Raw genomic sequence first — 17450 nt, forward strand, 5'->3', positions numbered from 1 at the left:
GCATTTGATGCCAAATATGTAACTTGGATCATGTTGCTTCTCCAGCGGCCCTCCGGCTGGAATTCGGGCTTCTTTCAACTAACATGTTGGCTATGGTAGCAAGTCTAAGGTGGGGGATTACTATATTAAATTGTGATGTGAGTTCCAGACAGACTACCCTAAAATACAAAATCTTCTCTTGTTTGAGGGGAAAAAAGTGATGTTTTTAGAAAATATGAGAAGGCAGTAGCCATGTTTGGTATAGGGCAAGTTGATGCAGGTACCCTACCAAAGCAGGCCTTGAAAACACTAATTAAAAAAAGCAAATTTACGATGTTAGTCATAAAAGAGATATTGTACTGTGTTCCCGGCTCTCTAGGAATAACATATTTGTGGAGAGGAGCATGTGTAAAAAACCTCAAACTTACGTTTATGGAACCTCCCCTGTGAAGTACGTAAAACCATCCTGCTATTTAGGCTGAATTATAACATGAGCATGGGAAGTTGGGGCGTGGCTTGGACGCCGATGGCGATGGTCGCCTGAGAGCTCGGCTCCGGGACTGAACCCACATTGATCCTGTAGATCGGAGTCCGCGGGGCACCCGGACCCCCGCAAACCGATGGGTGAACCGGTGGGGACCTGTTGGGCCGCCCGGTGATATTTGAAAACCGGTGGCTCCGACGAAAAACCGAAGTTCAGGGGTTCGCGGAGTGAGACCCAAGATGGCGCTCGGGCCTCCCCGATTTCTTGGCCGGGACCCTGGACCCGTGGAGGCATAGCTGGACACAGAGCATCCGCTCTAATCCTTTCACCCAGTGGCACGTTAATCTGGATGCCAACTAAGAAGGGTCCGGACACGGCGACCGTCCCCAGACAGACGGCTGGTTGAATTCTGGTCGGATCCAGGACATGAAAGGCCGGCGGCCCAGTTCATGAAGACGGCCCCCGCAAGCCGCTCCCGGCTACCCCCACCGAGTGGCTGAACCCGATGGGCGGCACAGTGCCCTGGCGCCGCAGAGTCTCAAGCAATATTGGTGACACTCATCCCGGATCCTCTTTGGCCTGGCGGGCCTGTCCGGCCTGGCGCCAGTCGTCCCCGCCTCCTCCTCATTGGCCTCCGACGACACAGCGGTGGCACGGCCCGAGGTCTCGGAAAAGCAGCGGGCCCTGGAGACGACGATCGGCGACCCTCGCCACAACAACTGCGTGCCAGGGGCGACTTGGACGACGCCAGCACTCGGTGGTACCTTTGACGAACTTTCCTCCACGGGGCTTCACCGCCATGGGAAAACCGAAAGGGGCCAAGGGGACTACTCCAGCCGCCTAGGATACGGAGGCGCCGGATAAGGATGACCGAGGAGACCCGGAGAGATCTGGTGGTCCCCATCTGCAGCAACAATTTGACCGGGTCCTGGAGGCGATCGCAACCACGCGCTCGGCCTTACAGCAAGACATCGCCCAGGTCGCGACGAGTTAGGGCCTTCTCAGGGCGGACCACGGTAAGCTCTCGGATAGGGTCAAGGAGGTGGAGAGCTCAGTGAAGGTCTTGGAGCCGGCACAGAGGACCCTGGCCGCGACAGTGAAGGATGCCCTGTCCCGGATTGAGGCCTTGGAGAGACGGAGGATGCCGAAGGACGCAATAGACGGAACAACATTCGGGTGGTGGGCCTGCCGGAAAAGATTGAGGATGGCGACATGGTGGCCTACTTGGAAGCTTGGCTCCGGGACACAATAGCCCCAGAGGGCCTGTCCTCCTTCTACACCCTGGAACGGGCGCATAGAGTGCCGGCGAGGCCGCCGCAACCGGGCCGCACCCCGCGACCGGTGGTGGCGCGTTTGCTACACTTTCGGGACAGAGACCTCATCCTCAATGCCGCCAGACACAACGGCCCTTATCAGGTCGAGAATAGCCAGGTGAACATTTTCCTGGACTATACATATGAGACCCAGCGCAAACGGGCTTCCTTTTTGGCGATCAAGCGCGAACTTCGGAGCGAGGGCATCCAATACTCGCTCCTCTTTCCTGCACGGCTCCGCATTATCGTAGACGACAAAACCCAGTTCTTCGATACCCCGGAGGTCGTCTGCAACTGGCTTGAACTCTATAGAGCTGGCAAGGATGGTTTTGGCTCGTCGTCCCAACTGGCAGTGGAACCTGGGCAACAACGTCGCTCCAAAAGACTTCGTAGCCGCCGCGGCAAGCCGGGCAGGCCTTCGACTGTGGAGACATTGGCGGAGCGGAGGGGAGTGCTGGAGATGGTGTCTACTTTATCTGGTTCGCACAGTGGCCCCATTATCGAGGAATCGGGACTTGGAGACGAAGGGGCCCGGACGGACACGGAAGAGTCAGAAACCGCTAGTGTCCACTTGCCGGTGGTTACTCCGGGCTTGGCTGAGAGCATGCTGGATGGACAGGGGTGACGGGGTGAGCTACTTCCATTTGGGTGGGGGTGTGCGGCGGGGGTGGTGAGGGAAGGCGAGTGATCACAGGCCCTGGTGGAGGGGGGAGGGGGAACCCCGGCTAGGCTATAGCGTTTTGATCTGGGTTCAACTTGATCTCGGTAGTCCGAGAATCGAGGGCCCATTACCGGCGCCCAGCCCGCACCTTGCCCTTAAGGCCCTCCTGCGGTGGCGACCGCAGGATTAGTCGGGGATTGTGGGATTGTTGGGAGTATGGTTTGGATGGGAACTAGATGGCAGTATTTGGGTCCTGTTCTGGGGTGGGTGGGCAAGGGTTTGTTTCGAATGGGAGTTGTTGTTTCTTTGTTGGGGAAAATGGCCGCCATCAGTGTTGCATTGACTATCGCTAGTTTTTGGTTAGGGCCTAGGTGGGGAGGCCCGGAACGGACAATATGGGACAATGGTTGATATTGCTAATGTGAAATGTATCACTTGGAATGTACGAGGGCTTCACACTATGTCTAGACGACACAAGGTTCACGCTTATCTAGTGCGTAGAGGGGTACAGATAGCGCTGCTCCAGGAGACTCATCTTAACAAGGCGGAGGGGGCGGCACTCCAGCGAAGGTGGAGGGGGCAGGTCTTCCATACCTTGTATTCAGCATATGCAAGAGGGGCACTGGTTTGGATCAGGGCTGGGGTTCCCTTTCAGGTTACTAAGTCGCTGGTGGACCCGGAGGGTCGCTATGTAGCACTCTCGGGCACTCTGGGGGGCAGGGACTTGAACATTTGCTGCATTTATGCGCCTAATGTGGACCAGCTTGCCTTCCTCTCCAGGTTATCGGGTTCGTTGGCCCATTTCCTCTCGGGAACCCTCCTCCTCGGTGGCGATTTCAACTCGGTAGTGGACGTAGAGGTCGACCGCTCGCACCCCCCCCTCCCGGACTCCCCGGTCCGCCGGGTGGCGAAGGGGCGGAAGGACTGGCAGTCGCACTGGGGGCTCACAGATGTTTGGAGGGCACAGCACCAGGATACTAGGGACTACTCCTTTTTCTCCTGCCTGAATGAGTTGCACGTGCGGCTGGATGGGTTTCTGGGATCGGCGGAGGTGGTTTCTGCTGCGGTCCATTCTGAGTATTTAGCCATGACCATATCAGACCACAACCCCCTCCTGATGGACCTCCGTTGGTTTCCCAGGGTCCCGGCTGTGCCCACCTGGAAAATGCGCCCGGAGATCCTAGAGGACATAGTTTTTAAGGCGGAGTTGGGGGACAGGATCTCGGAGTACTTCGCGTCCAACGGGGGTACTGCGGGATCGAGAGCGTTGGAGTGGGACGCCTTTAAGGTGGTGGTCAGAGGCTACCGCATTTCTAAAAAAGTGGGCATGCGGCGAGTCATCCTTGATGACCTGGCTACGGCTGATCGGAAGCTCCGCGAGATGGAACTCCGCCGCCCCGGTCATCCGGAGCTCCAGGAGCGCACAGCGGCGGCGAGGGAGTCGGTGGCGGTGGCGGTCGAGCGGCTGCGCTGCTTTGACTATAAGGCCTACACTACTAGGTCGCTCGCGGAGGGGGACAGGTCGAGCGCATTGTTGGCGTGGCTGGCCAATCCTACGCGCCAGACATCTTTGACGACATCCATGCTCATGGCAGAGGGTGCAGAAGTACACACTCAGCCGGAGATTTTGGGCTGTTACCTGCGCTACTATGAACAATTGTACCGCAGTGGCTCTGCCAGGGACCCCGACCTGATTGGGGAATACCTGCAACCCCTGGAGCTGCAAGCGCTGGAGCCGGACGTGGCGAAGGCTCTGGGCTCCGATATTGAACTGGGTGAAATCCGCAGTGCCATTAAAGGGATGGCGAGGAACAAGACCCCGGGCCAGGACGGCCTCCCAATTGAATTTTACTCCGCTTACGCTGACCTCCTGGCGCCTCGGCTACTAGTAGTATACAGAGAGGCGAAGCGGTTGGGCCGCCTCCCCAGCTCGATGTGTGAGGCTTTAGTGGTTCCCCTCCTTAAACCTGGGAGAGAGTCGGCTGACCCGGCGTCCTACCGACCTCTATCGATGCTGACGGTCGATTATAAGATCCTGAGCAGCATATTGGCTACGAGGCTATTAGGGCACATGCGCTCATTGGTGCACGAGGACCAGGCTGGTTTCATTCCCAAGCGGAACACAACCATGAACATTCGCAGGCTGTTTCGCTTACTGGGGGATTTGCATGTAGACGCCCCGTGCCCGGTGGTTCTTTCAGTAGACCTGGAAAAGGCCTTTGATAGCCTGGAATGGGACTACCTACGCAGTGTCTTGCTGCGATTCGGTCTGGGTGAGGGCTTTGTCAGGTGGACCACCGTATTGTATGCCTCGGCCTCGGCCAGGGGGAGAGCGGGTCCACTGATCTCCTCGCAATATCGGTGGAGAGAGGCACGAGACAGGGGTGCTCACTGTCCCCGCTGCTTTTCGCGCTCGCGGTGGAGCCCCTGGCGTTGCTTCTCCGGTCCGGGGTGTACTACAACGGTTTGCGGACGCCTTCTGGCTCGCACCATGTCTCGCTATATGCCGATGACTTGTTGCTCTTCCTGGAGGATCCGGTTGCTGCCTTGAGGGGGGCCGCGTCGGCGCTAACAGCTTTCGGAGAGGTCTCGGGCCTTCGGGTCAACTGGGCCAAAACTTGTCTGTTCCCGGTTCGCAGGGGAATGCCCAGTCCGGACGTCAGTGGGGGGATTAGGTGGGAACCTGACTGTTTCAAGTACCTAGGGGTTTATATATACCACGACCCGATTGACCTCCTGGATGGGAATATAGCCCGTTGCACTCGCGCGTTGCGCGGTAGCATGGACTTCTGGGCCACCTTGCCGCTCTCGGTGGCAGGGCGGATCGCCCTGTTGAAAATAGTGGCACTCCCCCGGCTGCTCTACTGCTTTCGGGGATTACCGATTTGGATCCCGCCGGCCACCTTTCGCTTATTGCGATCCATGGTAGTGGGATTCCTCTGGGGTTTGGGCCGCCGGAGAGTAGCTCTCAAGACCCTGATGAGGCCAAAAACTGAGGGTGGCCTGGCGGTGCCGGATTTCGAGAAATACTATTTGGCGGCGCAGCTCCAGACCTTCACCCAGGAGGTCACGAGAGAATTTCGCGGCCCGGAGACTGGGAGAGGTACGGGGATGCCTAGGCATGTTATCTCCTTCATCACACTCCGGCAACGTCTGGCCTTGCAGGACCTGACGCTCGAGGAAAAGACCATTCGTTTGTGTTGGAATCGAGCCCACGCCCGGGGACAGCTGAGGTTGCCCTATGCACCTGAGATACCACTGAGTATGTTGACGGCCCTCCCTCACGGGGGAGACTGGTCGCGCCTGGGGCTCTGGGAGGACGCGGGACTGCAGCTGGTGGGGGACCTTTACGAGGACGGGGCGTTATTGCCCTTCCAAGAGATCATAGACCGCTTTGACGTTCCTCGGGGTGATTTCCTTTTGCACGCGGCTCTGGTCCGAGCGATACAAACACACTGGAAAAGCGGGCTGGAGGAACCGCCTACATCCCCGGTGTGCCAATACGTCATGATGTCCGCGGGGACGGTCAAGACGGTCACATGCCTGTATAGCAGATTGATTGGCAAGGGGTTGCCCCCCCTCACCACTTTACGAACCCGATGGGAGGCGGACATAGGGAAGGAGATACCAGAAACGACCTGGTCACAACTCATGAGGCGGGCCTGGAAGGGCACGCGCCATGCCCGCTTCCAACTGGTCCACTTCTACGTGCTCCACAGGGCCTATTTGACCCCGGCGAAGATCCAACAGTACTTTGCCGCGGACTCTGCAGAGTCCCCCAGATGCCGGGCGTCTGAGGCGGATCTCCTCCATATGCTGTGGTCTTGCCCGGCACTGTCCTCCTATTGGCTTGGAGTAGGAGACACCCTGAATAGGGTGACGGGGAGGTCCTTGTCGGTCGATGCAGCGGTGGGGCTCCTACACTGGTTCCCGCATACCCCCAAGAATAAAATCTCAAGCAAATTTATTGATCTGGGGCTTCTCCTCGCTAAACGTGAGGTAACCAGGAATTGGAAGGCACGGTCTGGTCCGACAGAGGTTAGGTGGCGCGGCGAACTGTTGAAATGGGCGGCGGATGAGAGTACGCTGCGATACCAATTGGCTAGGCGACAGCAAAACGAAAGAGCGCTAGAATCGGCACTGGAATGGGAGACGTTAGTGCAGGCCCTCAGAGACGATTGTGCTTCCAGCGATTCCAAGAGTGAGGATGCGACACGTCCCGAGTCCCGATAGATAACTTTATTTCAGATGTCTCTTGGCTACTCCGGGGTACTTCACATAGGCTTTCCTACATACACTACCACACACACTGATGGCGGGGGTTAGGGGGGGTACCTGTAGAACTACTAGTTTGATGGGGAGGGTTTCTTTCAATTTTTGTAGGATGATTTAGAAAAGCAGATGAAGACCTTTAGATCATCCGGACCAGCTTCGACCTGATACCAGATCCCCTTTGGTGTTCGCCGCCCGGCCCTCGGGTTGTGGGCTGAATGGCTGTGTACTCTTGTCGTTGACCAGGGGACTATGGAAAATACTCAATTGTTTCTGATTGGGCTTATTTTGCTGGTCTGATATGTAATTTTCACTAATTCCTGCAATAAAAATATATTAAAAAAAAAAAATGAGCATGGGAAGTTCTAGCTAGAGAAAATAGGCTCTGTGACCTATGTGGAAACCAGGTGCAAAATCTAAATCATGTGTTATTTGTCTGTCCCTCATTACAGCCAATACGATGCAGGTTGTTAAGACCAGTGTTCTTACAGTACAATATTACTTCGGCAGCAGAGACCTGGACTTGTCTTTTGGCTCCTCCTTCCAAATCAGCATGCTTTAAAATGTTGTCTTTTTTAAAACAATTCTAAAACATTTTTTGCATTGGATTACCATTCTGTTTTTAGCTTTGGGCATGCTGCATATGGTCTATTAGGGAAAATCCCTAAATAAATATGTAGATTCCAAGGGAAATAAGAACCGCATTTTCAATGTTGTCATAGTATTAATAATGCCTAGAGCTGATTGCACTGATTTATTTGTACGTACTGTATTAGAATTACACAATTGTTCCCACTGTATTTTGCATGCTAGTCAGGATTTGTATCTATCTCAATATTCCTTAGCACACTTGCACTTTACAAGTTAAGAATCTTTATTATTTGTGGATGATGTTTTTATCTTGATTATTTCTGCTATGTACTCTGTATACAATCAATTGTTAGACGCCTAATATTGTGAGCCTTGGAATGTATTTCAGCCTTTTTTATTAATAGTTGTAGGCTTTGTTGTTTGTATCTTTTGTATTTTTACGTGGCACTCTCTGGAGTTCCAAATCATAATTAACATTGAATTGGCTTTTTATAATCAATATGTCAGGCCTACTACCTTTATCGTAGCTTTTCATAACAAACAATCAGGCATACATCATGCCTTTCTCATGGGCCTGTCACAAAAACAACTCAAGGCCATTGTACTGGGCGTAAAGTTTTGTCTTGGCAAAAATACTGCATACAGTGTTAAGAGTACAAAAGTATACAAAATTACAGTTGGCAAAGAAAAATATTATCTCTTCTAAGAGAGCCTAACAATGATTATTGTAGCTCTCATCTTCTATTCACAAAGTTTTTTAGGTGGGTCACCAATACTAAAAGACATGCCTACTATGGAAATCTGTGAAATTCCATGTAACAAAATACCTACCTACAAGCTTTTGCACAGTGTAATAACAATCTATCCTTAAAAGCCTAACGGTCTTTAACTCATGCTTTTCACAATAAGTAGGTCAGGTCTACTGACAATGTTATAACATTTCATAATATACATATAAAACCTTTAAAATGTGCCTTGACTTTTCCCAATGAACTGATGGAGTCTTTGACCTTTACAATTGGCTTTTCATCTTACTTAACACTGGCCTATTCAAGTGCTCATAAACTGGTAACAATCAGGCATACTCCTCTCTTAAAAGAGCCAGCAAGAATCATCACAGAGAAACCCCCCCAGGGATTGTCATAGTGGGTGGCCAACGTAAAAACCTTTGCCCATCACGGTAATCTGTGAGATTCCATGCAAACATAAACCTATATGTAGGCTTTTCATAGACAATAGTAATAAAACTCCTAAATGCTTACCAACTTTAACATATGTTTTTCACTATAAATACATCAGGCCTAGTGCCTGTATCATTACATTTGATTGAAAAAGAGATTCTGCCTATAGCCATGATCATTGGCCTGCCACCAAAGCCCAACTCAGTCCTGCTGCAGTAAGTATATACTTCGCCACAAGCCCAAAATTGCAACACATGCTGGGCCTTATTTATGAGGACCTTACGCTGCAGTTGCAACAGTTTTTGTGAGGCTGCGATGGCGAAAAAAATGTGCCATTTGTACAAAGTGACCCACCTATGCATATGTGTCACTTTGTAAACCCTGCGCTACATTATACCTGCTACAGGTATAATGTATGCAGGGTGGGCTTTCTGACGCAGAAAAGCCTCAAAGAAGTGACGCACTGAAATCTATGAGATTTTACTGCACTTTCACATGGGGCTTGCCGCATAACAAATGACACATTGCTGGAGTTGCATCTGTTTTTAGACACACTCCAGCAATGTTTCTTTTTTTGGTGGCTACAGGTACGTCAGGATTACTGACGTATCTGTAAATCCTTGCGACATTGAGCACTGGACAGTCCATTGTGTTGCACGGATGGTGCTATGGAACGTGTTGCATTGCTGTTTTCCCACAGCAATCCAACACTTTTCATATATGAGGCCCACTTAACGAAAGCACACAAATTTGGCCTAATCAAATCCTTTACTCAGAAGGACCAACATGTAGATGGAGCCTTAAGTCCCTCTCTCAGTAGGACTCTGAAAGCTTCTTTTTATTGATCACATTAGGTAAAGTGACAGTAACCCTGTCAATCCTGATGAAAAAATAGATGTAGGTTAATGACTGCCCTCCTCCAAACCATGCTGTTGCCAGAGAAAAACAATGTAAATTATCTAGTTGTTTAAGATTCATTAATAGCATTATAATGTCATGTGTGTGTCCCTGAAAGTTAAATCTCAGGCAGATGGACAAATAAACAGAATGATAACAGCTGCGTGGAGGGCAAGCACATTTTTTGTGGAAGCACAGAACTTATGTCTAATTAAAACTTGTACTCCGGACTCCCAACATGTACACATAGCCAAGGCCCCTCTCCTGGTGATTCTCAAATAATTGTCTGATGACAGCTGCACTGCCAGAGCATAAAATACTGAAATCATAGCGCATGGGCGGTAAACTAACCATACTTTGCGCCTCCATTATGCATTGCTCAGGACCTCACATATTACATTACACATGACATATTAAATAACATCGTTGATGATATTACTAATGACATGTAGTGTGTTATGTCATAGTTATGTTAAATGTCATTTATAAAACAATAATTCTCAAGTTTTGACTGTGTTTTGTTTAAAGGCACAGAGTGGTGGTTGGCTGCAAGGTGCAAACTGCTATTATTCATGAACATATGAAAATGAGACTCTCTAAATTTTTTGCAGGATCTTACGTTCCAGCAGAATATTCATCTTTCAGAATTGCTGAGCAGATTTTCACTAGAATTGGAATGGATGATGACATAGAAACAAATACGTCAACGTTTATGAAAGAGATGAAAGAGGTACAAAGCCATTTTTTTAAATAATGGAACTCCTTGCGCCTAAATATGTATAGTAAGTACTCAGGAGGTGGGTGGTAATAGGACATTACCCAAACGTGGCCGATTTCACATTTGCTCCCCTTTTAATTCCCCGCTTTTATTAGAGTGTGGTGGGAAGTGGTAATCCAGATAACAAGCTGTTAATAGCTCTGTGATCAGGGACACTCCCTTAGTAGTACTGGTACTGACGAGAATGCCATCGGGGGGCCGTCCTATTATAGTCAGCCCTTCCTATTACATTCCTGCTGCCAGAATATCTGTTTGGGACCCTCCATGAAACTATGGCAGTTCCAAACATACGAAGGCTCCAGGCAGGCTGAGATACAACTCCCAGCATGAGGCCTGTCTCCAGGTATAACATAGGAGACCGAACTTCCGCCATGCGGCCTTAGTATAACATGTCTTGTCTTTCTTCCACCTTTTTCAACCCAAAGCGAATCCCATGATGCATGAGAAACTCATTTCAGGGTAAATATGTCCGATATTGTCATGGTAATCTCCTAATTTTGGTAGCAATATGGGAATTGGTGCGAAACTACTGATGTGAGCATTAGCTTTGCCAAATCTGGAGCTATTTCCTTGCCTCAGTGACGGGGTTTCCCCCAAAACAATTTCTGTAACGATAGCACAGTGAAAGTTATATTATCTATGTGATTCCCATGGGGTGTTCAACTCCAAGACTACCCCAACTAATGTTCCCCATGCACTGACTAAAATTTCTCAAGATTTTCTATCCAGGACCATTGTTTCAATGGCAGTCCCAGACAGAAAGTCAGTTGAGATGAAAGCTCTGCTCATAATTATGTGGCAATCCTGTGCCATTACTGTTGGCAACAAGGTATGAGGATTGTGTCCCTGATGTTGCACGTGGTGGTGGCTTTGCTGTCAGGAACACTGCGTTATACCACAATCTGAGTGCGGTGGTGAATGCAGTGGTTACATATAGGATATCCTTTTTAGGTCTCACTGGAGTAGCATCCGAAGGATGCGTCCAGCTAGAGACGTATAGCCGTCCCTCTCGGGGGAATTAGGGACAGGAGGGTGGCACGCGCTTCTGCTGCTGTATTTGCCTGCGTGAACGCGCACGTCGGCTCCATCCATATTCTCAGCAACATGCGTATGCATACACACACAGACAGACACTCGCTTGCTCACACACACCCCCTCCCCCCCACAGTCATTGGCCTCTTTTAAACACACACACATGCATACACACACGCATACACACAGACTCCAAGACACATACACACAAGCACGCTCACACACATACAGAGCCCCCCGCCGCCGCACGCGCACAGACACATGCCCCCTGCCCTCACAGCTCAGCAAAGGCCCCCACTCACCGGTACTCGTCTCCAGCTCTCCATGCGAGGGCTCGTTGCAGGCGGCGGTGGTCTCTTCCTTTGGTGCGGGCTCTCTCACCTCACGGGAGCCCCGCTAGCGCCAGCCGCCCTTCTCCTCCTGCCCACACATCCCACTGCTGGGTAGGCTCCCGCCTGGGCTTCCGGTGTGTCTTGACGTCCCGCCCCCGGCCTGCCTGACATCCACCCAGGATTGTGCACGCCACGCATGAGTCAGGACTTCCTGCTGTGTCTCTTTGGTATTATCAAGGGAAAAGGTATTTTAATAATAAAACGTTACAAATGTTAAATTATTTGGTGCGGTATGAGGAGAGCTACACAATCCCTGTTCACGTTTTTCACTTCAAAGCACGCCCCATTGCACACCCAGGTGCGCCTCCGTCCCAACCCCCAATCAGTCTGCTCCATTCTAACCACGAACCTCCAGGGGCCAAAGCAGCAGAAATACAGAGCTCCCCCTACCTCAGCAATAAAAACTCCTCGCTGCCTCCTCCACAGGCTACCTAAGCACGGTGTCCCCCCCTTGCACCCTTCCACATGAGCCCCAGGACGATAAACCATGCCTAGACCCAAACCAAACCCCACCCCCTCCAAAGACGGCAGCTCCGAACCTAAGGCTCCCATCCCCCCCTCAAACCCAACCATCCCCCCACTGTCCTGTTACGCCACACTCTATGCTCCCGAGCCCCATCTCAGCAGCTGCAACACCGTCCTCCTGTCCGTCTGTACTTTTTTCAAGCCCACAAAAAGATGGTAATATTTCACTTCTGTTCTTGGATTTTCGTCTCAATAAATTACACTGAACATAATCTTCACAAAAGTTAATTACAAAAATGTACGCTAGTGCCATTATAAATTACAATAACTTTTTTCTAAGTATTAATTATAAAAAAAATTAAAAGCCATTGTTATGTGTATTAACAATACATGTAAGTCATGTAAATGCAACACATATTGCATTACAAATGCTATAGGTGTCACATTTGCGAAAGTTATAACTATTGGTATTGTAAATGACAAAGCTATTAATTTTGCTATTTTCAAAACCAACACATAAATAAAAAATGTGTCATTTACAATACCAATAGCTCAAACTTTCCTAATGCGAGACCTATTGCATTGCAAATGCTTGTTTATAATGTCCCTCACCACACAATTCTAAATGACCCTCTTAGTGTTCAAATGTGACTTGCACTGAAAATGAGCTTGTTATGTCCTTTTATTTCTGAATCAAGACGTTGGAGAATGTAAAGGGTCCACACAACCTAGAGTTTTTAGAAAAACAATCACATATTATAAAATGTCAGTATTTATAGAGGTTCTAGCAGTGGTATCCCATATGAAGAGTACATCAAGGAATTGTCCAAACATGCAGACCGATGAAAGGTATGATTTTTGCAGAGTGCAGAAGGCTTGAAAACCTACCTTGCAGTGGGCCACCAGAAGAGGGCTTGGAATTACTCTAAAACAGTTTCCCATTGGCAGATTCACAACTATGTATTCATTCATTCATAATCTTTATTCGATTGTAGATTTTACAATCATAAAAGTTCATTTTTAAAATCACATAAAAACGATTACAATTCATTATCAAAGGCAATTAATGACACAATAAACAGTACAATATATCAGACAATGGAGCAAGGGAAGTGTATGATTAAAAATATAATTAACTGTAGACTTAAAAATCACCAGCACACTTTTTTACAGCATGATTAGCCGTCCGTGCTTTTCCTGAAGCAGATGGCTTTTTTTAAAAAGTTACAAATAAACAGGGTACAGTCAATGTTCAGTAGTTGTAAATAGTGGAGTGCGGGTTTAATTTGTGTGAAGTTCAGTTTTTTAAGACATGGTTTAAGATATAGATTCCGTGGGATAGAGTAGTAGGGGCAGATAAAAAGGAAGTGTGCCAGATCTTGAGGAGACTTCCCGTCGCAGCCACAAGCTGGCAACACTTCGCCCCGCTGAGCGCCACTTGGGAATGCCAATAGAAGATGGTAGAGGTCAAAGCGGAACCTTATTAAAAGGAACTGGACATAGCTGGACATGGCCCATGTCAGATAAGGTTCTATTTGCAAGCATGTTTTTAGCAATAGATGTTTCCTGACACTGACCTTCTGTATCTCAACATCTTCCCTATCAGTACATCTTAACAAAACTATGGCATTCTTAACCAGGTTCACATCAGATTTTCTGATTGTATTTGGGGCATAAAACAAATCACATCGGCCTATTGCCGTTAGGCTGTCCTTTATATACTTTACCCACGGTATCTTAAATCTCCCGTCTAACTGTAAGGCTTCTTTCAGTAGGGCATGCGTTAGTGGAATTTCATTGTTTAACCAACATTTCAGCCAGCATAAAACTGGGCTTATTGCTATTCTGTCACCTAGAAAGGGGACCCCCAGCTCCTCATGTACTGAGTAATTCCCAATACCCCTGGGCAGTCTTAAGATCTTTTTTAAGAAGTTATTTTCTGCGACCTCTAGGTCTTTAACCTTGCGATAACCCCAGAGCTCGCTCCCATAACAGGCGGTAGCAACGCTTTTTGCCTGGTACAGTTTAAGCAGTGCGGCCAACGGGCAATTGCCGATCTTTTTTGCAAAGCCAAGGATGGCCGCATTGACCCTTATAATTTCCCCCTTCTTTTTGGAGACTGCTGGCCCCCATGATAACTTTTGATCTATCAGGACCCCGAGGTAAGAGAAGGAGTTGGTTGAGGGGATTTTTTCCCCATTTAAACTGAAGTGGCCAGGTTTCAGAGTGCCCTTACCTGCTTTCAAAACAAAAGACTTGGAGTTGTTTATACTTAAACCACGTAACTCCATAAATTTGTGGAAGGAGTTTAAAAGTTTCTGGAGGCCGTTTGCTGTTCTAGAAATGAGAACAGCATCGTCGGCGTAAAGTAGGACAGGTACCCCTCTGCGCTCGACTAAGGGGTAATCTGCTTCTACCAGTAAAAGTGATTCCTCCAGTTCATTAATATATAAATTAAATAAGAATGGGGCCAAAATGCATCCTTGACGGACACCCCGATTTATTTTAAATTCATCCATTACCTTAAGGTCTTGAGAGTAGCGGACGTTCGCCCTAGTGTCTGTATGCAGATCAGCGAGGAAACTAACAAGATTCCTCTCTACACCCATTCTCAGCAAGGTGGCCCATAGTAGGCTTCTGTCTACACAGTCGAACGCGGACGACAAGTCCATAAAGGCCATGTAGACGGTGCCTTGTCTTGCCAATGTATACTTGCTTAGGATAAGGTATAGATTCAGACACTGCGTGATGGTTGAGTGTTCCGGTCTAAACCCATATTGTATGGGTGAAAGGATTTTATTTTCCTTGGCCCAAGAGGATAACCTATTAAGAATTACTCCTCCCACCACTTTGACTACTGAATTCAGTAAAGAAATTGGCCTGTAACATAACGGGCTACTGCGGTCACCCTTCTTAAAAATGGGAACTATAGTCGAGAGACCCCAAATTCTTGGGCAACCAGTTGTCACCGCTGCATTTATTACAGCCGTAAGAACCGGGGCCCAAAACGGGATACTGGACTTAAACAGGTCCGGTGGTAAACCATCCGGGCCCGGGGCCTTGTTGGTAGTTAGACCCTGTATACCCCTAACGGTCTCTTGTACTGTAAAGCACAAAGGGGTCACGGTTGGAATTATAAAATCGGTGACTTCCCGTTGCTCATTGCTCTTAAAAATTGTACTGAAATGGGACACCCACTCCCCCTCAGGGATGTTTGTTCCAATGGCTGTGTCGTTTGGATTTTCGAACATGGGTTTATTAATTATTTGCCAAAACTTACTGCTGTTCCCCAACACAGATGGGTCCAGAAGAGATTCGATAACATTTGCCTTAATTTCCTTCTTTCTAATGGCTAGTGTTTTCCTGTAGGCCATGCGAAGATTTTTTATCAAATCAAGATCTCTTGGTTTGGTTTTTAGTGCCAATTTCAAGTCCCTGCTTGCCTTTGAGCAATTATGATTAAACCATTTAGAGTTATTCTCACTATGACCCTTTATTGGCACTGTGAGCATGGAGCCAATTTTAGCGACCAACCCCTCAAACCTAGACAGAATGTTCGAAGGGATTGAATCAGATGATAAACAAACGGACAGCTCCTCCTCACATGCGCTGGTTATATTAGAATACAAGGTGTCTTGATTTACCATTGACCATTTAATGCGACGCCTGCCGTTTACGCACCTTAACAAACCATGATCGGGACGTGACTGGTGTTTAGCAAAAAATGGGCCACTCAAGTTTATAACAAGGGGATTATGATCACTGTATATACTAGTGAGAATAGAAAAGTGCAAAACCCATTGAGCAGCATCTGGAGATAATAGTATGTGATCAATAAAGGAACCCTGCCCATGCCCTTTAAAGGTTGGGGTGTCAAAGGTTTTTGTATCAGGGACGAGCGACATAGCTGCAACCAGATTGTGCTCGTTCATTAGGTCGTTTAGGTTCTCACCCCCCCTGCTATGAGAGAAGTGGAAACCTTCCACGTTATGACACCCTAGGGACCCCATTGGCGTACTAGCTGGGTTACCACATGGTTGCATATTGAAATCACCTGCTATCAACAAATGCCGAGATACATTATAAACAGTATTGCTCAGAATGTCATCCAGAGAGGCAATATGGCACGTTTCATTGTTACTGTTGGCATTATAGAAATTAATCAGTGTCATCGCGGACTTCCCATTTTTTAGCTCAATCTTCTGTAAGTTCAGATTTACGCTGTGATAGTTGCTTACATTACATTGCAGTTCTTGGCTAATGAAGATGGCCAGGCCACCCTTGGCTCTTCCCCTGGTCGAGGCAACTGCTGGGGTGATAAAACTTAAGAAACCCTCCATATGAACATTTTCTTCTTCTAACCAGGTCTCTTGGAGGCACACAATACCAAATTTTCTAATAAACGATAACCATACTGCATCTCGTAGCTTATTTGCCAAACCTGCAATATTCCAGGAAATTAATTTTACACTGTCATCGAGTGCATGACAAACAACAGACTCTGTAATTGGTTGTGAGGATGTTAAAGAAGGCGACATTATAATTGCCACCACCGGACTCACAATACGCAGTGCGTCCAGCTCCCAGGGTCCCGATGTAACGCTGGTAGCTACCTTTATATCTGAGGATGGTGTGGGGGGCGCCACATTTTCCTCTATTAACTCTATGAGTGATATTTTAGGGGGGCTACTATTTTTGTCATCGGTGGTTTGGGCAGTATGTAAATTTGTGACATGACACCGGCCCCCTATTTTCTCAGGTGACCTTGAGTTACATGAGGCACTTACCCCGCCCCCCGTGACTTCTGCGTTCCTTAACCATCAATCGCAGTCCTCTAGGCTACTGAAAACCGTGAACCTGTTGGAGAGCTCTAAAGGCGTAAATGGTAACAAGCTTGACATGTTCCCATTGAAGCCAGTTTTATGGTTAAAAGGTATAGTGTTCCACCCAGGTATGGCTGACGGTGGAGCCTGAGGGTGCATATATATGGGGTTTAAAGCCGACTCGATGTTGGAAAACTGAGAAGAAGAGAAGGCGTTACTATTATAGTGTTGTGGAGGGAAGACAGTGGCTCTGGGATAAAAATATGTCAGGGGGCGTGGTACAATGCAGTTCTTTTCATTTCCATAGGGCCAATTCAGGATATGTTGTACAGCCCTCCTGTCTCTAAAGTTTATTACCACGACATCACCACCAATGTCCTTTGTTCTGCCCCCCAGCCAGGACAGACGCCGGACGTGAACTATCTCGCCATTAATCGCACTGGGTTTGGGTCTGTATAGAGAAAGCCAGTGCGTTATTTTGTTTTTTAACTGTGAATAACCCTCTCTTTTGCCATTGGGCAGTTCTGGGACCCCAGTGAGTATCACCACGTATGGTAATGCTTCTGGGGGAAGTTCTGTCGG

At 48.5% G+C, this 17450-nt stretch overlaps 1 protein-coding gene across 1 annotated transcript in view; it reads left to right on the forward strand.

The window, feature by feature from the left end:
• Nucleotides 1-17450, forward strand: part of MSH4 (mutS homolog 4) — a 1592310-nt gene that overhangs the window by 1116092 nt on the left and 458768 nt on the right. The window contains exon 17 of the mRNA XM_086925563.1: nucleotides 9990-10108. Coding sequence (XP_086781689.1) covers nucleotides 9990-10108 — 119 coding nt within the window. The remainder of the gene's footprint in view (nucleotides 1-9989; nucleotides 10109-17450) is intronic.

The sequence above is a fragment of the Lissotriton vulgaris genome, chromosome 1_1, assembly GCF_964263255.1.
Source record: "Lissotriton vulgaris chromosome 1_1, aLisVul1.2, whole genome shotgun sequence".
In the NCBI taxonomy this organism is placed as follows: Eukaryota; Metazoa; Chordata; class Amphibia; order Caudata; family Salamandridae; genus Lissotriton; species Lissotriton vulgaris.